This window comes from Salmo trutta, chromosome 22 (assembly GCF_901001165.1).
Source record: "Salmo trutta chromosome 22, fSalTru1.1, whole genome shotgun sequence".
Lineage (NCBI taxonomy): Eukaryota > Metazoa > Chordata > Actinopteri > Salmoniformes > Salmonidae > Salmo > Salmo trutta.
In genome coordinates this window covers 14,601,276-14,627,371 of record NC_042978.1, presented here as the reverse complement: position 1 = coordinate 14,627,371, position 26,096 = coordinate 14,601,276, and the positions used below count along the sequence as shown (strand labels likewise).

Below are 26,096 nucleotides of genomic sequence, written 5' to 3'. Positions count from 1 at the left end.
TCTTAATTTGCTCACTCTGTTGTTGCTGAGAATTTTCCTGCAGCGCAACAAATGCAGAGGAGCTTCATGATTTACATACATAAATTCACTGAAAACTCATACTAAATCACGGTTATATTAACATTGCATTTTCAAATCAAATGTTATTTGACACATGCGCCGAATATAACAAGTGTAGACCTTACAGTGAAATGCTTGCTTACAAGCCCTTAACCAACAGTTTAAAAAAAGTAAGAGATAAGAAAAACAAATAATTAAAGAGCAGCAGTAAATAACAATAACGGGGCTATATACAGGGGGTACCGGTACAGAGTCAATGTGCTGGGGCACTGGTGTCGAGGTAATTGAGGTAATATGTACATGTAGGTAGAGTTATTAAAGTGACTATGCATAGATATTAACAGAGAGTAGCAGCAGCATAGGGGGAGGCAATGCAAATAGTCTGGGTAGCCATTTGATTAGCTGTTGAGGAGTCTTATGGCTTGGGGGTAGAAGCTGTTTAGAAGCCTCATGGACCAAGACTTGGTGCTCCAGTACTGCTTGCCGTGCGGTAGCAGAGAGAAAAGTATGACTAGGGTGGCTGGAGTCTTTGACAATTTTTAGGGCCTTCCTCTGACACCGCCTGGTATAGAGGTCCTGGATGGCAGGAAGCTTGGCCCTGGTGATGTACTGGGCCGTATGCACTACCCTCTGTTAGAGGTCGACCGATTAATCGGAATGGCCGATTTCAAGTTTTCATAACAATCGGAAATCGGTATTTTTGGACGCCGATTTGGCCGAATTTTTTTATTTATTTATTATAATATATATATTTTTTTACCTTTATTTAACTAGGCAAGTCAGTTAAGAACACATTCTCATTTTCAATGACGGCCTAGGAACGGTTGGTTAACTGCCTTGTTCAGGGGCAGAAAGACAGATTTTTTTACCTTGTCAGCTCAGGGATTCAATCTTGCAACCTTACGGTTAACTAGTCCAACGCTCTAACCACCTGCTTTACATTGCACTCCACGAGGTTACTCGAATGCAGTAAGAAGCTAAGGTAAGTTGCTAGCTAGCATTAAACTTATCTTATAAAAAACAATCAATCAATCAATCATAATCACTAGTTAACTACACATGGTTGATGATATTACTAGTTTATCTAGCCTGTCCTGCGTTGCATATAATCGCTTTGGTACACGTTACTCCAACCATAAACATCAATGCCTTTCTTAAAATCAATACACAAGTATATATTTTTAAACCTGCATATTTAGTTAATATTGCCTGCTAACATTAATTTATTTTAACTAGGGAAAATGTGTCACTTCTCTTGCAAACAGTCAGGGTATATGCAGCAGTTTGGGCCGCCTGGCTCGTTGTGAACGGTGTGAATACTATTTCTTCCTAACAAAGACAGCCGACTTCGCCAAACGGGGATGATTTAACAAAAGCGCATTTGCGAAAAAAGCACAATCGTTGCACGACTTACCTAACCATAAACATCAATGCCTTTCTTAAAATCAATACACAGAAGTATATATTTTTAAACCTGCATATTTAGCTAAATGAAATCCAGGTTAGCAGGCAATATTAACCAGGTGAAATTGTGTCATTTTGCGTTCATTGCACGCAGTCAGGGTATATGCAACACTTTGGGTAATTTGTCTGAATTTTACGTAATTATGACATAACACTGAAGGTTGTGCAATGTAACAGGAATAACTGTTTGTTTTCGAGATGATAGTTTCCAGATTCGACCATATTAATGACTTAAGGCTCGTATTTCTTTGTGTTTATTATATTATAATTAAGTCTATGATTTGATAGAGCAGTCTGACTGAGCGGTGGTAGGCACCAGCAGGCTCGTAAGCATTCATTCAAAATAGCACTTTCGTGCGTTTTGCCAGCAGCCCTTCGCAATGCATTGCGCTGTTTATGACTTCAAGCCTATCAACTCCCAAGATTAGGCTGGTGTAACCGATGTGAAATGGCTAGCTAGTTAGCCGGGTGCGCGTGAATAGCGTTTCAAACGTCACTCGCTCTGAGACTTGGAGTAGTTGTTTCCCCTTGCTCTACATGGGTAACGCTGCTTCGAGGTTGGCTGTTGTCGATGTGTTCCTGGTTCGAGCCCAGGTAGGGGCGAGGAGAGGGACGGAAGCTATACTGTTACACTGGCAATACTAAAGTGCCTATATGAACATCCAATAGTCAAAGGTATATGAAATACAAATCGTATAGAGAGAAATAGTCCTATAATTGCTATAATAACTACAACCTAAAACATCTTACCTGGGAATATTGAAGACTCATGTTAAAAGGAACCACCAGCTTTCATATGTTCTAATTTTCTGAGCAAAGAACTTAAACGTTAGCTTTTTTACATGGCACATATTGCACTTTTACTTTCTTCTCCAAAACTTTGTTTTTGCATTACTTAAATTAAATTGAACATGTTTCATTATTTATTTGAGGCTAAATTGATTTTATTTATGTATTATATTAAGTTAAAATAAGTGTTCATTCAGTATTGTTGTAATTGTCATTATTATAAATAAATAAAAACAAAATCGGCCGATTTAATCGGTATCAGCTTTTTTTTTGGATCCTCCAATAACCGGTTTCGGTATCGGCGTTGAAAAATCATAATCGGTCGACCTCTACCCTCTGTAGTGCCTTGCGGTCGGAGGCTGAGCAGTTGCCATACCAGGCAGTGATGCAATCCGTCAGGATGCTCTCGATGTTGCAGCTGTAAAACCTTTGAGGATCTGAGGACCCATGTCTTTTCAGTCTCCTGAGGGGGAATAGGTTTTGTCGTGCCCGCTTCACAACTGTCTTGGTGTGCTTGGACCATGTAAGTTTGTTGGTGATGTGGACGTCAAGGAACTTGAAACTCTCAACCTGCTCCACTACAGCCCTGTCGATGAGAATGGGGGCATGCTCGGTCCTCCTTTTCCTGTAGTCCACAATAATCTCCTTTGTCTTGATCACGTTGAGGGAGAGGTTGTTGTCCTTGCAGGTCCCTAACCTCCCTATAGGTGGTCTCATCGTTGTCGGTGATCAGGCCTACCACTGTTGTCATCCGCAAACTTAATGATGTTGGAGTCGTTCCTGGCCGTGCAGTCATGAGTGAACAGGGAATACAGGATGGGACTGAGCATGCACTCCTGAGGGGCCCCCGTGTTGAGGATCAGTGTGGTGGATGTGTTGTTAACTACCTTTACCACCTGGGGGAGGCCCGTCAGGAAGTCCAGGATCCAGTTGCAAAGGGAGGTGTTTAGTCTCAGGGTCCTTAGCTTAGTGATGAGCTTTGTCTGGCCCTGTGGCCTTGTGAATGTTGACCTGTTTAAATGTCTTACATCGGCTGTGGAGAGCGTATTCACAGTCGTCCGGAACAGCTGATGCTCTCATGCATGTTTCAGTGTTACTTGCCTCTAAGCGAGCATAGAAGTTATTTAGTTCGTCTCGTAGGCTTGTGTCACTGGGCAGCTCTCGGCTGTGCTTCCCTTTTGTAAACTGTAATAGTTTGCAAGAACTGCCACATCCGATGAGCGTCGGAGCCGGTGTAGTATGATTCGATCTTAGTCCTGAATTGATGCTTTGCCTGTTTGATGGTTTGTCGGAGGGCATAGCTGGATTTCTTATAAGCTTCTGGGTTAGAGTCCCGCTCCTTGAAAGCAGCAGCTCTACCCTTTAGCTCAGTGCGAATGTTGCCTGTAATCCACGGTTTCTGGTTGGGGTATGTACGTACAGTCACTGTGGGGACGACGTCCTTATACAGTCACTGTGTGGACGATGTCCTCGTACAGTCACTGTGGGGACGACATCCTCGTTGCACTTATTGATAAAGCCAGTAACTGATGTTGTGTACTCTTCAATGCCATCGGAAGAATCCCGGAACATATTCCAGTCTATGCTAGCAAAACAGTCCTGTAGTTTAGCATCTGCGTCATCTGACCACTTTTTTTTATAGACCGAGTCACTGGTGCTTCCTGCCTTGATTCCTGCTTACAAGCAAAAATTAGGTCAGATTTGCCAAATGGAGGGCGAAGGAGAGCTTTGTACACGTCTCTGTATGTGGAGTAAAGGTGGTCTAGAATGTTTTTCCCTCTGATTGCACATGTTAACATGCTAATAGAAATTAGGCAAAACTGATTTAAGTTTCTCTGCATTAAAGTCCCCGGCCACTAAGAGCGTCACCTCTGGATGAGCATTTTCCTGTTGGCTTATGGTGGTATACAGCTCATTGAGTGTGGTTTTAGTGCCAGCATTGGTCTGTGGTGTGGTATGGTATGTAGACAGCTACGAAAAATGCAGATGAAAACTCACTAGGTAGATAAACTGTAGACCACACTATCATGAGATACTCTACCTCAGGCGAGCAAAACCTTGACATTTCTTTGGAAATCGCGCACCAGCTGTTGTTTACATATATGCATAGGCCCCCGCCCCATGTCTTACCAGAGGCTGCTATTACCTTACTTTTAGCCAGCTAATAGCCTAACGACTGATCAAGCAACATCATGGACTAAATGTTCAAATCCTGTTGCTGCAGGATTATTTTGCTTTGACTATAGGTAAAATTAAGATCCCACCCCTGTACCTTCTCGAATGGCAATTTGTTTTTCTTTTGCAGCTTTTGTTAAACACATCCATTTCCCCTAAATTAAAAATAAAACACCCATTTTGGAAAAGTGTTAAGTTTCCCAACTCTCAGCACAGTTAAGACCATGTTTTGCAATGATTTGAAATAATTCATTTTGTGTGTTTAACCAAACATGTTCTGGTTTAGTTTTACAGTGTATATAAAGAAACAAAGCTGTGTGAACCACAGATGTTACTTTGAGGACTGCCTGCAAAGAGTTTGTCTACTCCCACCAGAAGAATGCCAGGCAGCATAGAACATGCCAGGGTTTTTTCTAGATCAAAATGGGGCTTAGGTGGTGGCCGTAGTCAGGGTGTGGCCAATGATACGGTCATCGACGGAACATTTGAGACCCCCCTGTTGGCGGCAGTGACAAACTTGAGCTGTTTTAAAGCTAATTTCCTGCAATTCTACAAAATTTGACGTGTTTGAGATAATGTTGCCGTTTCAAAGCTACATTTCCTGCAATTCTACACCTTGCCATGGAGCTGACAGAAAATATGCAGTTTTAAAGATAATCTCCTGCAATTATAGACATTTTGCCATGGCCGATGCTATGAGTGACTCAAACACATAGCAAAATCAATGGGGGCCACATGCCATGACAAAAATACTCCTAAATGCATAATTATTTTAATTTTAGATTCTCTCAACTTTTATATCGGGTTTAAGTCATTTTAAATTTGCACTATGCAGAAATCGCTCTGCAATTTCCTGTTTGCTAAAACTCTAATTTGCCTGATTTCAGTTTGTGACAAAATAAGCTAGTATAGTGTAGAAAATTATTGTACCATCTAAACTGCTGTGAAATATATTTTCCATAACCAAAAATATTGTTTCAGCTGTTTGAAGCTGGTGTACTATACCGAAAGTAAAATACGCAAAAACAAAACTTAAAAACGGGAAGCATAGAAATAGTGCACATAGAACATTTCTACCGCTTCTTAGACTTGCTTCCAAGAAGAATTATAGATCTTTAACTCACTATTCTATGTGAAATTGGTTGCGTGGCCAAAAAAGCTACATATTGCCACTTTAAGTTTACACTAAACGTTTTTCCACCCGGATTGCTTTTTTTTTTTTTACTGTTTGGACATGGGCAGTCCAAAAAGACACTTAGGCGGCCCGCCCAAGTCTTTTAAATGCAGAACAAAACCTTGCATGCAGTGCCCTGGCTATAATAAAATATAATCACTACATGTTGCATGGATGGACTTAATTTTATTTAGACAGTAAACGAAGACATTCTATTAGGAATCTCTCTCATGTAAAGTAAGTATAATTCCACCAAGCCTTTGTCAAGATCAAAACATTCAAGCAATTATGTACCCCTGAAGAAGCTTTGTTTTATACCCATTAAATTATTGTATATAGAATGCACGACTTCATTTTTAGAAGTTTACTATTCCATTAGTTGGCACCGCCAACTTTTTTGGAGGGGTGTGTGTCAACTCATGCTTTTTACAAGAACAGAACATGAACAAGGAACTGGGGACCACCTGTAATTTAGTATAGAAAGCTGAGAAGTGTTCACTTTTCAATCTTCATGAGGTTGTAGAGTAGACAATGGCCTATGACGGCTATAATCACCCATCCACTCACAGCATTCCAGATGGCACATACCAAATGTTATGTGCTTGATAAATGATACATCTCAAAATTTGATACATTTGCTCCCTGAAACCTAACCTAACACTGAAATCCCTTTGGGCTAAGCTGCCCTGGCCTGGACCACAGGTATAGTTAGCTTTGCCCTATAACATCCCCAGAACATACCTATCCCTCCTCTGGCTCTCTACCTCCTCAAAGAAGAACACAGATTTAGTCGATGATTTAATAGGTGGATTTGCAGTCACTAGTTTTTTTTTTAGCTTTTGTTTGAAAGTTTGTGTCTAGTATACTTTTACAGTGATCTCTTAATCGCCCCAAAGATATGCCGGAAATGTGTTTGGCTCAGGAGCAGACTGAAGTCAAGGGGAAGGTATGTTTTTGCAGCTGAAAGATTCCAACTTGATTTCTTAAGGGTTGAATTCTTGTACGCTGCCCCCCTCTCCTCTCCCTACCTCACAGACTGCATATTTTTAATTCCAGGTCTCAGGTATGCACAGTCAGATAGTATGGATTACACTGGCCATGTCGTCTAATAAATGCCACTACCTAAAGCCTACCATTCAGCAGAGATTTACCCTGTATTCATTCACCATGTGTTTTACTACATTGTCTGTTCATGGATGTTGCAACTCTCCAGGTGTTATTCCATTGTACTATAACATAAGTAGTACCTACTGCTGTAAAATACAAACAAGATATGGTGAAGTGACTCTTCTCAATAGTAGTTAATAGCTAAACACTTCCTTGTAGTCACTGGAAGAATTTCTTCTAAGGTACATTATACAGCGGGTAATCAGTCTCGTCATTAAATACAAAGGTTATTTGTGTTTTCCTGCCCATTGTTTTTCAGACAAGGGTTATTTCATTTGTTTCGTTGTAACTTAACTTTTTTTTATGTAAAAAATGATTTTCATAGCATTACTTCCACTTTTTTTCAACCATGTTAATTTCATTGAATACCAAAGGCATTAGAGAATGTGCTGTAATTCTGCAGTAGTTTCATTGCTTGTTTAGAAGGGTGGTTTTTGACTGGGGGAGAATCAGCTGGGTTCTAATGACACTCAACCTGCCACAGCAAACAGTCTTTACCCAAAACCACACTCTGGGTCTCCGGGTCAGTCAATCCTCAACTGCCAACCAGCGTTGACTTTGTATCCATTTCCTCCAATAATGTAGGCCATTTTATATTTGACATTTTGTATTTAGTTATAGTACTGAATTTGGGGACTTGTCAGACACTCTGTTCATAAAGGCAAGTAAGAAACACACAAACTACTCCTACACTTTGGATGCCATCGTGCTTAGCCCCATGCGTTCCACTTCTGACACCAAATGTTGCAAATTTATGGGGTAGCCATCTGGGACTTGCATTTGTGTAAGACCTTTGCCATTATACCAAGAAAGGTCCAGACCTCTTGAAATGGTTGTTAGGTGTTGTACTGAGAATGATTGTTAGAACGTAGCTGCTATACAAAGTCAGTCACAGTCCAGACTGTATTGAACATGTACAGCTCTACTTTAGTTGGCAAATCGGCTTCTGTTCTCAACATGTTATCATTTCTTGTGATCTATCTAATGGTAGAGAGCTGGTTGCCGTTTTGTAGTATTAGTGGTGGTTTATTTTGGAAACAGACTGCATGTAACTTGCTTGTGCTTTGAACCATGTTGGTACTAGAGATGCCTTTTGTCATTTTACATGAATGAAAACAACATGAATGTATTACAGTGTCATGTGTATCACAAGCTTTGGTGTTCCCTGTATTGTGCTTGAGCAGTGACAGTCATAACATAGCTGCAAGGCTTATGGGACACACCTACAACAAGGTAGAGCATTTTCCATGACAGCATTAGAGAATGCCATAAATCTGGATTATTTTAAGAGCCTTTTGGGGGGAAAGCCCCTTTTTTAGAAGAGTGGGAAAGACATGGAAATGAACACAGTGAGTGGGGCACTCAGAGGAGAGGGGGAGCTGGAGGGGGGAGGGTTAGGGAGTGCATGTGTGTGTTTGAGGGAGAGCGAGGGAGAGAGTGAAAAGGAGGGAGGGAGAAATATAAGAGACAGAAATAGAGGGGAAGGTAACACAGCAGATTACTTCCCTGCCAGGCTCACCATGTTTCTGTTGCAGACTGTGACTGTTATTTCTCTGACTGTCATTCTCCTGGGCTCGGTGGAAGGTAAGACACAATAACACCTACAGTGTATACCGTTAGCAGAATGCACCCTGCTGGGAGCCAGTTTAGCAGGGAAGCGAAGGAGAGCAAGCTAGAGGAGAGGGGAAGAGGGAATACTGGAGCAGCAGCAGCAGGGAGAGCCATGGATGTAAATAGAGGGCTAGAATGAAGACTGATTTCACATCAAAACATTGAACGCTAATAACAAGCTAACTGAATACCTCAGACTTTAATGGGAAGAAATGATATCAATGATAAAATATGACAAGGTTCAGAGCAGCTTTCATATGACACGCATATGGTAACTGTTTATCTCAGCTAATATTATTGTGCTTACTCACTCTGGTTGGATGAAAAGCCTTGTCATGTAGTCACAGTGCCACTGGCATAACAGCACATTATGGGGGATCATGGGATGTTCAAAATCTTTCTGGCTGTCTGCACTCTAGATGACATATCCTGTCAAAAAGAGCAACCATTACATATGAACCTTTAGATAGTCTAATGATAGTGCAATGAAATGCCTTACATTCCTACTAATATATGTGTTTATAATCTACAGTATCATAACAACCCTCCTTATGAGCCAATAGCAATCAGCCTTCATATACCGTAAGTGTGCTTTGACGAATTTGACTTAAGCATTTGCCTCTCTCCATCTCTCTCTCTCCCCCCCACCCCTCTCTCCCCCCTTCTCTCTCAGGTAACGGGGTACAGATGCAGAGAGATGTTCAGTGCTGTATGCAGTACTCCCAGGGGAAAGTGCGCACCAAAGACGTGCTGAGGTTTGAGGTACAGACGGAGGGGCCAGACTGCAGTATAAAAGCCATCATGCAAGTATTTCAACTATCCCGAAGCAACTCGCAGACATGGAAAATATGCCTCTCAGAGCTATGAGGCATTGTCATCTATCCAGGTCCTGTTGTTATGGCTCATGTTCTACTGTAATTGCCAGGGAAGTGAAGAAGGAAATATGTGGGAATAACAAGCCATCCAAAAAAAAGTATCCTCACTAGCCAACTTTGTTGAGGCTTTGGTTCAGAGAAGGCTTTATTAAAACCATGCTGCATATCTACAGTTTGTACTGTATGTTTCAGTTGGAAGGTTGTCATGGTGAATGTTCTTTGTCTGTGTTGTTGTGGCTGCAGACTGTACACCAAGAAGGCGGTGAAGTGTGCTGACCCCAGAGACCGAAAGGTCAAGAGGTTACTGAGGAAGCTGCTCCAGAGGCAGAGGACCAAAGCACATAGGATCATGTGGCTCTACCCTCATGGCAACCTGCCAGTCATGTCGGAGGTGGGAAATATGCACTGTGTTTATACACATAGGGCTCAATTCAATCTAACCCACATTGCAGTTATACTACATTAAGATACTATATAAACATTCCTATGGTAGGAGTGATTGAACATTCAAAAGGCTTTATTAGAAAGAGTGGAAATATTAGCTTTATTCAAAAGTGTGCTATACTTTCCCCCTGATTACGTCTCCATAGACAATGGTTTTCCACATTTGAATACACTGCTGTACAGTTTTCTTTTCTCTATCAGGACAAGAAGGATGGGTGGGATGCCTTCCATGTGGAATGAGTGTGAGGTTGTTGTTACCACAGGAGAATTATTGTCATAGGTGACATCTGTTCTTCCTTTTACTCCAGCAATATTGTATTGTCTGTTATGACCTAAAGTATCTAACGTTTATGGTGCACTTAAATTACCCTTAAATTGCCCTTTGGGGACAATAAAGATTTATTGAACTGAACCGAACTCTCTCTCCTGTCATTGCAGGCCAAGTAAACTTCCAGCGGAATGTCATCCTAACTCAGCCAAGCTTGCTGACTCTCCAGTCGTCTCGTGTCACTATCTGCCTGGGAGTGTGGTGGCTGAGCTGTCATTGCCATACAGTCCATGAGAGGTTTTGATATATAGCTAAATGTATTTTACACTGACTGTCGCTAACTATGCCAAAGTATTTGCTAAGTATTTCTGATTACTCTATCCCAAGAAACCAGTCTTCACCGTCTATGTATACCTGTTCAATTTGATAGAGGGCTTGTTCTCGCCTGAAACACAATGTAATGTAGAAAAATGCACTGTATGTTTAAACACATCTGAAGTGGATCTTTTATAAATAAATGAACCTGAAATAATTAGATTTTCTTTCTTATTGTAGCCTAGGCTCAATCTATAATATAGGTCAGTGGATTACTCAAAGTATTAGTGTGGTTATATTTAATTGGTTCAAGTAGCTACTCTATGATTTCTCTTATAGGTGCAGTTGTAACAGTAACTGCTATAAAACACGGCTGTATTAATAGCCCAGAGAAGCAGCGTGTATATGTACACACAAAGGTGGTGTTGGTTCCTCTCTGGCTGAGGCCCCACGCTGCTTCTGTTTACTGGCCCTGGGTGGGTGCACTCTGTTTGATGTTGAGGTACCCAGCACCTTCACTCAAAGACAAAAGGTAATTGATGCTTCCCATAGCGTTGAGCTTCTGGCTCAACACTGTTTGAGATGCCCAAAATGGCTCTGGCACTCCATTTGACAGTTCATTAATTTTGGTGAAGACAACTTGACACCATATCGCTACCTAGAGGATTAGACCAACAATAGGGAGACTTTATTCAATGAGAGGCAGTACTGTAAGTGTGAAGCCAACTGGAATGTAATGCAGGTGTTCAGTCCTGAAGTTTAGACTAGTCATGAGGAAGAATCCATGGAGACTCGGGGCCAAAAACAGGAGATTCTCCACCAGGGGTAGCCAGACAACAGGAGGATACCACCACCCCCTGGGGAATCTCTCGCCCATATTTATTACACTCCAGAGATTCACACAATTGTCAATTCCTGAGACATTTATTTGTTGCAACTCCTATTCTTCCAACAAAATACTGATAATGACACTTCCCAAAAGCAATCCAAATTTGAGCCATCTCACAAAAACATAAATCAACTATTTAATACACAAAACAAGAGTCACAAATTACAACAATATGCTCTGAACCACAGTCAAGTTTTTTTTTCTTTTTTTTCCGTAACTACATACACAGTAGGCCTACTTACTTTTAAAACCTTTTTCACTTAACATTCAACTTTCAAATTATGTTTTAGGCATAACATTTTTCCACTTTTTTCAACAGTCAAATAAAATAGAAAAGCCATAATCAAATGTACCACTATCACAACTGGCTATAGTGCTTGCACTGGATGTTGAACTGAAATGGCCATGTAAGGTTACAGCATCAAGGAAAGGGAATATCTGGTGAGCCTTTTAGTTATGATTCAAGAAATACATGAAGATCTCCCTCATATTCTACAAATGGATATTCAATCCTCACATTGTCTAAAAAGACTCACAACACTCAAACAAAGAGAGATGGATTCAAGCCCTAAAATATAAACCATAGCAACATTGGGGGAGAAACATATCAAGTAATTCAGTAGGCTATGTAACATCCTTTTGTCCATATTTGTCCATCTTTACTACGCACAGAAACATACAACAGCCCCAATGATATGAACATTCCTATTCAGAACAAGCATACAGTAATACTTTCACATACTTAAGTGACTAGTACCAAAATATGTTCAGTTAAGAAACACTAGTTAACACTGAAAATACATCTTTGTTACAAATATTGTTTTAAAAAACAACAAAAAGTCTAAACCCAATTTAGCTCAATAAGTAACATAGAAATCACCCAAGTATAAAACATTACAGATATCGGTACAAATATATACTGTATACATTCACGTTGATTCAATTGACAGATCAAGCAAACTACAGTACATTACATCATAAATTCAATATTTGTTTTTGAAACTGTAGAAAAAATGCTTATCAAAGTTGGTAGCATGGATAATATGGTATAAAATTACCTCTTGGTAATGTTTGGGGCAGAAAATAAAATGACTCAAGAGAAAGCATATGTACACTTGAATGTTAGAGGTAGATTCACATTAAAAAGAATAACCACCAACTAAAAGTGGAAAAATATAGAACAATAAACTAAAAATCAAGCCATGCAACAGAACCATCTAATTGATTGTGAGTATACAAATGGATATCCCATTTATTCACAAATTCTAAAAAGGCCATTGAATGGCATTTATTTTCTTGTTCATGAAAATCAATCCAATACAGAGTACATAACAACAGTCAAAAGTGGTCTCTACTGTTATGAACACATAAAATAAGTGAAAACAATATAGTAGCTAGATATCTACGAGAAATTAGATTTCACCTGCCCAGTTCTTTCACATCAGTTTCCTCTAGACCAGGTATTCCCAAACTGGGGATGCCGTCGGGGGTACATTTTTTACAAATAAAAATAAATATTCACATTTTCAAACAGTCCATTTATATTTTCCAACGGGGCTATACATTTGGGTGAGGTTTTCTTCTTGCCTGAGTAGCCTCGTTTCACTGCCAAAAATAAAATTAAACCATCTAGTGTTCAGCAAAATAACAACACGATGTCAGATACAGGTAGCCTAGTCAAATAATGAACATCCAATCACATGAACCGCTACTCTCTCGCGGGAATACCACTAACGGTCCGTATGTAGCCAAACTTAGCTGCTGCTCGTTCCTATTGCTCGAAAATTGATAAATGGTCAAAAACAAGTAAGGCCCTCGTCCATAGAGACACACCAGCAGTACTACACCTGCACCTGTCGACGACACAAGTTGTTCTGCTTCCACGAGCACATCCAATGCTAGCATCAGTAATTCTACATTTGTTGTTAGCCCAGCTAGCATGGACACTGACCGTTCTGAATCTGATGCAGCCAAAGAGCTTCAACCCCGAACAACAGACAGGGACATTGGACCATCGAAGAGGCGCAAATATGATGAGAACTACATTGATGTGGAGTTCACTTATATTGGGAGTAGTGCCTTTCCTCAGCCACAGTGTGTTATATGTGCAAAAAGCAACAGATACCATTAATAAGAAGGGGCTAGAAGCATCTTATGTGGTGAGCTACCGAGTGGCTAGGACAGGCAAGCCCCATACTATTGTGGAGGACTTAATTCTTCCTGCTGCTGCGGATATGGCTGGGACAATGCTGGGGGAAAGGCCAAAAAAACTATACAGACAATGTCTTCATCAAACAACACTGTTTCACGACGCATCAGTGACATGGCAGGGGATGTTTTGAAACAATTACTGCTTCCGTACAAGCCAGTGAATTCTATGCGTTACAGCTGGCACAGCTCCTGGTATATGTCCGTTACATTTATGGGGGGTCAATTAAGGAAGACATCCTCTTCTGCAAACCACTGGAAACCAGGACAACAGGAGAGGATATTTTTAAAGTACTGGACAGCTTTGTGACATCAAAAATGGACTTTGGTGGTCAAGATGTGTTGGTATCTGTACTAATGGTGCAAAAGCCATGACATGGAGACATAGTGGAGTGGTAACACACGTGCAAGCAGTTGCTCCCAACGCCACTTGGTTACACTGCAGCATCCACGAGAGGCTCTTGCTGCCAAGGGAATGCCTGACAGCTTGAAATACGTTTTGGACACTACAGTGAAAATGGTTAACTTTGTTAAAGAAAGGCCCCTGAACTCTCGTGTATTTTCTGCACTTTGCAATGATATGGGCAGCGACCATGTAACGCTTTTACAACATACAGAAGTGCGCTGGTTATCAAGGGGGAAAGTATTAACACGTTTTTTTGAATTGAGAGACGAGCTTAAAGTTTTCTTTACTGACCATAATCTTCACTTGTCTGACCGCTTGCATGATGACGAGTTTCTCACACGACTGGCCTATCTGGGTGATGTTTTCTCTCGCCTGAATGATCGGAATCTAGGATTACAGGAACTCTCTGCAACTATATTCAATGTGCGGAACAAAATTGAGGCTGATTAAGAAGTTGGAGCTCTTCTCTGTCTGCATTAACAAGGACAACACACAGGTCTTTCCATCATTGTATGATTTTTTGTGTGCAAATGAACTCAATCTTATGCACATTGTCAAATGTGACATAGCGAAGCACATGAGTGAGTTGGGTGCGCAACTACGTAAGTACTTTCCCGAAACGGATGACACAAACAACTGGATTCCTTATCCCTTTCATGCCCTGCCTCCAGTCCACTTATCGATATCTGAACAAGAGAGCCTCATCAAAATTGCAACAAGCGGTTCTGTGAAAATTTGATTTAATCAGAAGCCACTGCCAGATTTCTGGATTGGGCTGCGCTCCAGAGTATCTGCAAATCGCACCGTTAAGACAATGATGCCTTTTGCAACCACATACCTATGTGAGAGTGGATTCTCGGCTCTCACTAGCATGAAAACTAAATACAGGCACAGACTGTATGTGGAAAATGATTTAAGACTGAGACTCTCCAATACAACCCAGCATTGCAGAGTTATGTGCATCCTTTCAAGCAGACCCTTCTCATTAACCTGTGGTGAGTTATTCAGAATTTTCGATGAAAAAATAAAGTTTTATATGTAAGATGGCTAAATAAAGAGTAAAATTATTGATTATTATTATTATTATTATATTTGTGCACTGGTCCTATAAGAGCTCTTTGTCACTTCCCACGAGCCGGGTTGTGACAAAACCTCACACTCATTCTTATGCTTAATAAATGTATCATATAGTGTGTGTGTGTGTGGCAGGCTTACAATGATGGCAAAAAACAACATTTGAGAGGGCACTGACCCTGGTGCTAGAGGGGGTACAGCTGGAGGTTGAATGTTTGAAGGGGTACGGGACTATAAATAGTTTGGGAACCACTGCTCTAGACAATTGAGATGCATCTCAGATTTGGACTGAAAGGACCAAAAGAGTTGACATGAGTTGATGTGGTTAACAGTGTCTAAACAACCTCCAGCCGCTATCCCTACAGTGTTTACAGATCTGAAGTTATCCAGATAAGTGTTAGCAATATGGTGATGGCTCCGCCTAGGCATCCAATAGCTTTCCCCATATTGCTTACACCTATCCAGTTCCTCCATATCTACAAACAATGAAGAAGTACAGTAGTGGCTAGTGGTTGTTTTCAGACTGTCATGACCCCTACATGGGGGTCTCACTGTTGCGATGCTTCACTGAGTCGTTTTTCTGGCAGATGAGCTGGTAGGGCTTCTCATTCTCTTCAATCACTGAGTTGCCCACCTCAACATCCTGGCTCTGCAACTCCTGGCGAGACAGGTGCTCCACGATGCCTGCCCCGATAGAGTCCCCCAGCACGTTGGTGGTGGTCCTTAAGCGATCCCTGCACAGGTACACACACATTATATAGTGCACGCACAAACACACACATTGACTCTGTACCGGTACCACCTATATATAGCCCCGCTATTGTTATTTACTGCTGCTCTTTAATTATTTGTTTTTCTTATCTCTTACTTATTTTTTCTTAGGTATTTTCTTAAAACGGTATTGTTGGTTAAGGGCTTGTAAGTAAGCATTTCACTGTAAGATGACCTGTTGTATTCGGTGCATGTGACAAATGGAAATTGATTTGATTTGCACGCGCACCCACATACATACATACATACACACAGACATACATATACACACACACACACATGCTTCGTCGGGGTCTCAACCACACAAAAACAAAAGGCAGTCTTTGGGGTAATCCACCCACAAGTAATCAACACAAAATGTATTCAAATGGTTTCCAACCACAATACAACACCACAGCACAAAATTAGATAGGGCAAGTTGTAAACACTTCATTAATTACAATAATCTGATGTGCATAATGCATCAATAACCTGTTCTAGTGGGGTGGCGGCCTCATAGTGACATTTAGGCAGACTTACAGGAACCAATCCACAGCGATGATCAGCGTTATGTCCTCTGTGGGCAGTCCCACCGATGTCAATACGATTACCATGGTAACCAGACCAGCCTGTGGGATGCCTGCTGCGCCGATGCTGGCAGCTGTTGCTGTGATACTGTGGAGGAGGTGGCGACAGCGTCATTTAATAACAGAGACAAACACACACACACACATTGGGGAGTGATATGGATATAGAGACGTATAAATCAACACTCCACGGTAGAGGTTATCCCTCTTGGTAGTGAAGTCAATAGAAGAAAGCCAATAACATGGAGGAGTTCGGCAAAGACCACAAAATCAATCTTATCAAGACCAAGAAAAGTCTTTGTTATTTTCTCTCCTCCAACTAATGTGGACATAAAATGAGCTGATATAGCCTTGACAAGTATTTTACTGTAAGATTAGTTCACATTAACATGACTTAATAGGTCTGATAGTTGAAGGGCAATGGAGGCCTTGCAGGTTGAATCAAGGACTTTTTAACTGACCACCCACAAAGGGTTCTCATGAATAGGGCCCTCTCTGATGAACTGGCACTGAACGCAGGGGCACCCCAGGGGTGTGTCCTTTCACCGTTGTTGTTCTCTATCTACACTAGTGAGATGAAAATCCAAGGAAACAATGTGAGCCTTTTCAAGTATGCGGATGACATGGCTCTGGTGAGACTATTTTTCAAAGATGCTAAGTCAGATGGGGACAGCTATTTTAAACTGGCCAACAACTTTCAATAAAGGTCAAGTGCCGGTCAAGTGCCCTCCACATCAGTGTGGACAAGATAAAGGAGCTGATCATCAATGGCAACAACCTGCCAATGTCCCAACCACTCTCTCTGAATGACCAACCACTGGAGGTGGTTGATTGTTTTAAATTCTTAGGGACACAAAGTGATGACAAGCTGAGCTTTACAGAGAATGCAGAGTATTTTTTTAAAGCAAGCCAACGCCTGTTTTTAAATCAGGAAATTGAAAGGGGTTTGGGGTGAGCCAGGTTGTGCAGAGGGTGTACAGCAATCTGGTGGAGAGCTTCTTCACGTTCAATATGACGTTCAGTCTGGTATGGCAATCTGAGCGTGAGGAGCAAAAGCAAACTGACCATAATAGTAAACACAGCCAGCAAAGTAACTGGTCGACCACAGGCACATTTGAGCAGTCTGTCCACAAGGGAACCAAAAGGAAGGCACTGGCTGTCGTTGGCAACCCCTCCCACCCTCTACACCCTCAGTTCGAGAGGCTTCCCTCTGGCCGGCGCTTCAGAATGCCCATGGCCAAGAACAATGTGTTTAAACATGAATTAGTTGATTGTGTTGTTGGACTACTAAATGCAACATAAATTGTATCGGTATATACACTTATCTATTTATCTATTTTTACAGAGCAGTTTGGGCAGCGGTCAGTTGTGAGTGAATCTATCAATGTCCTCTATGTTTCCAGTGTAGGCAGTATGATGGACTGACTGGTTTAAATGTCTGTGATGTGAGAATGTACAGTATGTGTGTGTGATCCTTTAATGTAAAGTGATGGCAAAGAAAAATGTCCATCCTGGATGGACAATACAGTTTTATTCTATTCTATAGCACATTGATAGCATTGTGCTTTATCAGATAGTGTCTTTAGACTGACCTTATGGTGAGGATCTGGCCAAAGTTGAGTTCCATGTCATTGACTTGGGCGATGAAGATGGCTGCCACGGCTTCGTAGAGGGCAGTGCCATCCATGTTGATGGTGGCACCCACCGGCAGGATGAAACGTGTCACTCTCTTGTCCACACGGTTGTTCTCCTCCAGACAGCGGAAGGTGATGGGCAGGGTGGCAGAGCTATGGCAGGAGTGGTAGATAATGGAAGACCTTGTGAGATCATAATAGTCCGAACAACAACTAGAGGATGTCCCCAGGGAAATGAATTAGCCTGACCCTGAATCAGTTCATGAGTTCATACATCCACCTAGAGGATTTGCAAAATCAGTTTATGTACCCACCCTGAATCAGTTCATACACCTACCTAGAGGATGTTCCCAGTGCTGTGATGAGGGCCTGCAGAAGGCCAGCCATGAAAGTGTAGGGGTTCTTCCTGGTGACCAGGAAGTAGAGCAGGGGCAGGACAAACAAGCCGTGGATGAGCAGACCCACAATGACAGACACCGTGTACATCCCCAGCTGACCTCCCACCTCAGCCAGATTCTTCATCTCCACGATCTTAGCTGCTATGAGGAACAGGATGCCAACTGGAGCATACCTGACAGAGAGAGGGAGGAGGAGAGAGAAAGACAGAGATAGTTTACACTCTCACCTATTACAACAATTGCATCAAAAGCAACTGTTTCGAAAGATATATGTGAGAAGTAATGGTAGGGGCACGTAGGAGTTCATTAGCATGTTACTTTGTGAACACTAATCTGACTACTGACCAGATGATGATGGCCACCAGGCGCATGATGGCTTCGTTGAGGCAGTCGAAAAAGTCCCTGAGGGCCTGTCCTTGCTGCTTCATGCTGCCGATGACCAGGCCGAAGCACATGGAGAACACCACCAGACCCAGGGCGTTCACCCCGTTAGAGGAACCAGACACGGGGATCATCTCTACCACTGTCTCCTGGAGCAGGAGAACAACCATCCACATAATATTTACATTTATCCAAAGTAACTGTAGCTATTTTTTAACCCAAAGGACATCGGGGTAAGTCACCACTAATATGTATCACCCACCTGGATGGTCTGCAGCACTCTGCTCATGTTAACAGCCAAGGCAGCCTCTGTAGCGTTGAGGGAGTCAGTCAGACTGAGGGCAACAGTCACGTTCTTTGTGTGGATGGTCTTCTTGTAGACCGTTTTGTACTGATATATAACACATATATTGTTGTTAAAAAACAATCTACCGTAGCAGTGTAAAGTATCAGTCCTCAAAAATATACTGTAATGGTGAGTGAGCATTTTAACTCAGTGTATTGGGAATCGGCAACATGCTCAATCATGTTGAAGTGAATTCCCTTACCTGCTTGAAACAGGCTTCCACCAAATTAGGAGGGAACATGTTCCTGAAAGATAAACAATGGTAAAGTTGTTTTCCCCTTCAGCATCTATCACAGTGAATAAAGGCCAATAAATGATTCATACCGCATATTGACACCGTAATTTAGATCATACAATAGTTACTCACCTGATGAGATCCAGGAAGGCGTCGGCTGCTTGTACCGGCTCTATGGTACTGCTAGAGGCCACTGGGCTGTCCCTATGGCCTTTCCCTGGTTTGATGACAATCACAATGACTATGCCTATGAAGACAGCGATGAGGGTGGTCACCATGTAATAACCCACAGCCCGCATTCCCATCTTCCCAGACGCTTTGCTGTCCAGAGAGGAAATACCTGCAAGACAAGACAAAGTTCATTCCTTTCTCATGAACACTCTAGGTACTTCCACTGTACCAACTCACTTTGAAACTCAACATTGCAAGAAGTAGTGTTCGGGTGAAGAATAGTAGCTTAGTAGGGAAAATAGTAGCTTTCAGGAGGGGTGATCGATCACCATAATATGACAATCATTTTGAGTTTGAGAAAAGCAATACATAAATGCAAATAATGACGCTAATAAAGCAGAACTCCTGTGACCAGCTACCTGTGACCAGGCTGGAGACGATGAGAGGAAGAACCAGCATCTGCAGCATCCGCATCAGCAGCTCTCCAGGGAAGGCAAAGTACTTGATCTCCCTGAGGGTCAGGTTGTGGGGCCGCAGGGCGAAACCCAGCATGACACCTGGACACACACACAGGGGACATGATTTCAAGGCTGGTGCGTTGATGAAGAATACTGTATTTCAAGTCATCTCGACACAGACCTCTTTACCTAGGGCTACAGCTCATATACCTGTGTAATAATAATAATAATACTGAAGTTATTATAGTTAATACAATTTTAATAAAAAAACTATCAACAAACTACCCATAACCTTAGCCTTAATCCTTAACCCCACTTTAAGCTTTGCCCTAAACCGAGAAAGACAGTAAGCGAGTATCTCGTCCACTTGCCCAGAGCCACTGCTGCGATGGTGAGGAGGACAAAGAGGTTGCGTCTCAGGAAGCCCTTGACGCTCTCCTTAGTGATGGTGCTCATCCTGTCCTTGGTGCTGGCCGCTCTCTTCTGCATGGCCGTATGTAGCCGCCGCCAGAGGCCTCGATTGGGGAGGGGGGGCTTGTCGGCGTCCTCGTTCAGGAAAAGGCTGGCAGTGTTGGGGGGCTTCTCATTCATAATCAGCTCCAGCACCTGGTCCAGGAGGCAGGTTTCGTGGGAAACTGGAGGAGAGAAAAAGCCCCGCCTTATCTCAGCTCACTGGTCACCATAGCAACACCCAGCCGTAGCATGCGCTCCAGCAGGTACATTGCACTGGTCATCCCCAAAGCCAACACTTCCTTTGGCCGCCTTTCATTCCAGTTCTCTACTGCCAATGACTGGAACGAATTGCAAAAATCTCTGAAGCTGGAGTCTTATATCTCCCTCTCTAACTTTAAGCATCAGCTGTCTGAGCAGCTTACCGATCACTGTACCTGTACACAGCCCATCTGTAAATAGCACACCCAACTTCCTCATCCCCATATTATTACTTACCCTCTTGTTCTTTTGCACCCCAGTATCTCTACTTGCACATCATCATCTGCACATCTATCACTCCAGTATTAATGCTAAATTGTAATTATTTTCGCCTCTAGGGCCTATTTATTGCCTACCTCCCTACTCTTCTACATTTGCACTGTACATAGATTTTTAAATTTTTATTTTATTTAGTGTTATTGACTGTATGTTTGTTTATGTGTGTTGTTGTTTTTGTCCCACTGCTTTGCTTTATCTTGGCCAGGTCGCAGTTGTAAATGAGAACTTGTTCTCAAATGTCATACCTCGTTAAATAAAGGAACACATTTAAAAAAGAGAAGATGGAGACTATAAGCATTCTGTTATAATGTAGTGAATAAACAGTGTGTATGAAGTGCACAGGAGCTGTTGATAGAAGTTGGTTGGAAATATTGATCAATTCAGCCCTCAAGAACCTGATGGTCATTGCTAATATTTACACAGTGATGGATGAGCTTTGATGAAATGCATGACAAATACATACAGTGCAGGATCACAGCTTTGCACTGAAATACGAGTTCATTTCTGATTGATGATCTTCCTACCTGGTCCAAGGCAATCCTATAAGGCAAACAGTGTGTCTGTAGCTGATGCCCTTCCAGATCTTTCTCTGAACTGGCTTTATATCTTTACAGCTTCCCCCAAAGATCAACACTAACTAGAGGTGACCAGTGGCAACATGGTCCACAGGGAATGTCCTCCTATTCTGTCGTACTGCCCATTGATCCTCTTTGTTCATTGATTTGCTCTGCTCTGTCTATAAATGTTCACAATCCATCCATCCATCGTGGAGAGGACTGTTGAATGACCCTTGGTCTATATCTATCATTTAGCTTGGTGTCAGTAGCATGATACTCTCCGCACTGTAGAAAACAGTGTCTCTGTTTTAACGAATCAACGGATCAAGTCATCCGGACGGCAGGTAGCCTAGTGGTTAGAGTGTTGGACTAGGTTGGTTAGAGTGTTGGACTAGGTTGGTTAGAGTGTTGGACTAGGTTGGTTAGAGTGTTGGACTAGGTTGGTTAGAGTGTTGGACCGAAAGTGTTGCAAGATCGAAATCCCTGAGCTGACGAGGTAAAAATCTGTCGTTCTGCCCTGAACAAGGCAGTTAACCCACTGTTCCTAGGCCGTCATTGAAAATAAGAATTTGTTCTTAACTGACTTGCCTAGTTAAATAAAGGTAAAATTTTAAAATTTAAAAATCCATTGTGATACTTACCTTGATTGAAACGTACTAACACTGTTTTACAATGAATCATAAAGCCCCATATAACAGTGAATGGGGTTCTATTCAGTCTCACACAGTAGGCTTAATTGATGTGGGCGTTGTGTGCTTCAATAAGAGGATAAAATGATGGAATTCTCCATGCAGTTATTATTCAAATGGATAGCCACTTGTGAATCCTTTCACAAATCTATTCATTAGAAACAGAAAAGCATTATTGTGCTGCATATACAGTGTGCAAGCTAGGTCAATGAATGCCCTCCAGAAGAATGAGATGGGCCAGGTCCAAATCATATCATATACGTAACTGATCCCAGGAAATTGACCTATTACGTGCCTTAATAATCAACCTTTACTCCTAAAGGGGTGAATTCAGGAAGCATACAGGCATTACTGTACACTCAATGAAGATCCAACCACATTGGCAGCTCTGTAGTCAACATTATATTTCTATCTGCGAAGTTCTAAACGTTTCACCCTAATGAACACACCCTGCGTGTCCTCCCTGGCAAGCTGGCAAGCATTGCCAGTCCTGGTTCAGATGCTCAGCAGTATGGTATTAAAGTTGCATACATTTCTGACTAGATGAGTCCCTGGGCGTCACCTCCCAGGGTACAGGTAACCTACATTGGCCTGGTCCCAGATCTGTCTGAGATATAGCCAACTCCTCTGGGTAGAATTGTCATGCCATGTATGGAGAAGTTGGGTAAAAAACACATTCAGATCTGGGACTAGGCTAGCAGAGAAAGCCTTGAGCCTCTTCCAACTATCCTGCTAAAATATGCAAGAACACAGAGTACTAAAAGTCATTTTACAGTATAATTCTAACATCTTACCGACAGAAACAAATCAAAGCTTTTCTAAGCAAGTTTTGGAAACAAAGAAGCAAAATCACTGTGGGAGATCAAACAGCTCAGTTTCTCAGAGACACAAAGTTTTTTGCAGAAAATATTATCTGGTCCCTTTTAGCTACACAACTTAATCTCCCACTTGTGGACCCTTTTTCCAAGCGGACTCTATCTGCCTTACCTTTAGCATACTCTTTAAGCGTTATAGCATACTCACCACTCATGGTTTAGTTTAGGGATTCTCTTCGAACAGTCCAAAGCCTAGATAAAACTGATAACATGTACTGTCCAGAGACTCAGGGCCAGAGTGACTGAAGGTGACACTTCACTAATCTGAAGTAGGCAGACATGAAAAGGTCTGTCATCTCGTTTGATTTGACCTTCACATGCCTGCTCTGCCCTCCCTTTCTAGCACGCACACACACACGCGCACGCACACACAGCAGAACACCACTACAAAGCCCTGGGACAACAGCAGGTACAGTTTAACTGCAACCTACCCTACCCCTTTCCCACTGCCCTAGCCAACATTAGTATCCCCAGCAGTCTCAGGGCTGGAAATAGCAATACATAATACATACCAAAGCAAACTCATTTTCAAAAATGTGGTCCTCCATATATTTGTTCATTCATATAAATGCTCTTATTGTTGGTGCACATTGCATCAACACTACTGACACTACTCTACCATGGACGTGGTGATACCCCAGCAGAGCAGAATCCTGACAACTAGCCCTAATCCTAATAAATGGTTAACAGACATACTGACTGAGCATCATCAGCAAGTGAGTTGTCAGTATCAACTGTGGGAGCTCTTTCTTCCCCTTTTCAATGCTGGAGGAAATGAGCTGTTGTCGTTGTCTTTTTTTCTCCAAACACTGACTGACAACAAATCTGGACAATGAATAAGTTATAACTTCAATGTATATCCTATTTCATCACTGTTAATAAAATAGGCAAAGAGAAAGATACCCTGTTTCTGATGCTTCCTTTCTTGTCCTCACGGATTAAGATAGTCTACAGTCATGGAGAGCTTCTCGGGTCCAGGTGGAACGTCTTCAATTGATGGTTCTTCACTCTAGGTCATAATCGTAAAAATGGAACGTTTAAATTGCAATATTAGTACATGATCATCAGTTTTCAAAGTTGGTACCACTTATAGGAGTCATGAAATCATGTAGTTATGAACTGAGAAGGAATGAATTGAAACCGGTGAAAAACATGTTTTGCATGTGATAATTAACCATTCATTTAAAATGAATACAACCTCAAAAAAGTAGGCCTTGTTATATTTTCTTACCTTATCTCAAGTCGGTCCTCACACGGTATGGTTCATTCTTTCCTTGCCTGCTTTCCACTCACATGAAGTACAGTAGCACACGCTCACACACATCTACAGTTCATTTTAATTTACTACATGAGCGTAAGCGCTTTTTCTCCAGCCCTCCGGCGCGATAGAAAAACGCCTTGACATGGAGCGTGGGAGGAAAGAGGTTAAGGGTTTTTCTGGCGCGAAGAAAAGACACCTGCTGCCCATCCGAATCGGTAGAGCTCAAATACAAGAGCAGAGTCCCAATGCGGGTGGTAGAGTGGTTATTGCAATACTGATAACAGAGATAATTTGCTCTCTAATGGCCACAGTAATTGCTCAACCAATTAAGTGTAATCCATTTGCTGTCATTATAGGATGACTGTGAGGTTGACGATATTTTTGCTCTTCAGAAAACACTTTTTTTTTTTTTTTTTTTACATATCATTGGATGTTGTGAACTTGGGAGAGAGGGGTGAAAAGGTATATACACCCTGCTCTTATTTCCATGACAACCTGCCTTCCTGCAATTGCTCGGGGTCTGATTTTAGCAGCTCAAGGAAACCGTATGTGTAACATTCAACTCCTGACTACCCACACTCCCACCCACACATTGTTTTAGGCCCTTTTCGTACCCAAGCATTGCCTCAATGTGGATGTTCTAAAACTTTTTCAGAGGGCTTCAAATAACTCCTTGTTCAGAATCCATTGGCTCCTCATCATCATGTTATTGACATTATAGTATTTTCACTGAAATACCACCATTAAATTCTCCAAAGTAGTAAAAGCTGTAATGTGGGTGAGGTCATTGCGCTAGTATCTGTTTATCAATAGAAAAAGGTGTATACCTTTGAGACATTCAATCATGTGAGCCTTACCATTGTTTCTTCAAACTCAGATATTGTCCTCTTATATTGATGCGATTTTTAATTGTTGACAAAAACAACAACGGTGATCAACTGTGGTTTTTAAGGACAAACAGGAAGTGCATTGGACATATTTGCTGTACCATGAGAATTTGACATTTCTAGAAAAACTGTCAAAGGGGGCCTTTAAATAAGTCAGATGGAGACTTGAATACCATCCATCTCAAAATAGTATGCAATGTTTAGCCTAGACAAAGTTCAAGCCAAAAGAGTTCTTAATGGCTCAATATGCCATTTTTCTCTGATACTTTTTAAAAACAAGTAGGCTATGGCCTATCCTCAATTTAGTGTTTAATTAGAATTAAATGTGTGTCTCCTAGTTCTGACCAAGTATGAGCAAGGCTCTTTCTCTAGGTTTTTTCCCCATTCAAATTGTGAAGGCTCCCACTGGGCAAAAACTAGTTGAATCAATGTTGTTTCCACGTAATTTCAACCAAAAATACAATGTGATGATGTTGAAGCTACTTGGAAAAGTGATTGGATTTGCAAAAAGTAATCAACATAAGGGCATTTCATCTTTTTTGAACCCAACTTTTAACCTAAAACCAATGACAGAGTGAAATGTTTTGTTGATTTTACGTGGAATTCATGTTAGTTGACATCTCAACCAAATGTATATCAAAACTAGACATTAAAATGACATCTGTGCCCAGTGGGCTGGAATTGTCCAACAGCTGAATACTGTTAATTGTGTGCTGCATCCTTTCCCTCAGAACAAGCAGCGATTGGAAGCTATGGTTCCATGATCACATGATTCCAGTCTGGTGTCTCCAAAGTGATGGGAGCAGATTGCATCACTATGGAAACACAATTGCCCTGTCACAGCGTGGGAGATTTGGACCATGTATGATCCACATTTAGCCAGATAATTATGCACTTCTCTGTAGAAAGTAAGGCATGTCATTTGCAGGATAGTATGTGATGGGTGATGGGTGATGGC

General features: G+C 41.7%; 2 protein-coding genes across 5 annotated transcripts; one reads left to right on the top strand and one right to left on the bottom strand.

Moving 5' to 3' along the window:
- The first annotated feature begins 8,266 nt into the window (after positions 1–8,266).
- LOC115158172 (C-C motif chemokine 17) lies at positions 8,267–10,559 on the top strand. 4 transcript variants are annotated; one of them, XM_029706797.1, is made up of 5 exons: positions 8,267–8,413; positions 9,114–9,243; positions 9,559–9,706; positions 9,961–10,001; positions 10,198–10,559. In XM_029706797.1, exons 1-4 carry the CDS (start codon positions 8,350–8,352, stop codon positions 9,997–9,999), a joined length of 381 nt encoding a protein of 126 aa, XP_029562657.1. In that variant the 5' UTR covers positions 8,267–8,349; the 3' UTR covers positions 10,000–10,001; positions 10,198–10,559. The 4 variants fall into 4 exon arrangements, with proteins under 4 accessions (XP_029562657.1, XP_029562655.1, XP_029562654.1 ...); XM_029706795.1 differs by having other exon boundaries at positions 9,961–10,006; XM_029706794.1 differs by having other exon boundaries at positions 8,268–8,413; positions 9,961–10,035.
- A 4,547-nt stretch (positions 10,560–15,106) lies between these two features.
- Positions 15,107–24,601, bottom strand: LOC115158171 (excitatory amino acid transporter 1). The gene is made up of 12 exons (XM_029706792.1): positions 24,222–24,601; positions 23,894–23,999; positions 20,251–20,514; positions 19,841–19,978; positions 19,383–19,590; positions 19,218–19,260; positions 18,932–19,060; positions 18,634–18,818; positions 18,228–18,461; positions 17,849–18,043; positions 16,210–16,344; positions 15,107–15,653 (listed from the first exon to the last, which is right to left on the bottom strand). Exons 3-12 carry the CDS (start codon positions 20,468–20,470, stop codon positions 15,455–15,457), a joined length of 1,686 nt encoding a protein of 561 aa, XP_029562652.1. The 5' UTR covers positions 20,471–20,514; positions 23,894–23,999; positions 24,222–24,601; the 3' UTR covers positions 15,107–15,454.
- Between the last annotated feature and the right edge of the window lie 1,495 nt (positions 24,602–26,096).

Excerpts from the sequence above, each read along its gene's own strand:
- LOC115158172 (XM_029706797.1), top strand. The coding sequence starts at position 8,350 with ATGTTTCTGTTGCAGACTGTGACTGTTATTTCTCTGACTGTCATTCTC. Across the intron at positions 8,414-9,113 it reads TCTCCTGGGCTCGGTGGAAG|GTAACGGGGTACAGATGCAG; the intron begins GTAAGACACAAT and ends CTTCTCTCTCAG. Across the intron at positions 9,707-9,960 it reads ACCTGCCAGTCATGTCGGAG|GACAAGAAGGATGGGTGGGA; the intron begins GTGGGAAATATG and ends TTTCTCTATCAG.
- LOC115158171 (XM_029706792.1), bottom strand. The coding sequence starts at position 20,470 with ATGAATGAGAAGCCCCCCAACACTGCCAGCCTTTTCCTGAACGAGGAC. Across the intron at positions 19,591-19,840 it reads CGTCTCCAGCCTGGTCACAG|GTATTTCCTCTCTGGACAGC; the intron begins GTAGCTGGTCAC and ends CTTGTCTTGCAG. Across the intron at positions 19,061-19,217 it reads TGGAAGCCTGTTTCAAGCAG|TACAAAACGGTCTACAAGAA; the intron begins GTAAGGGAATTC and ends GTTATATATCAG.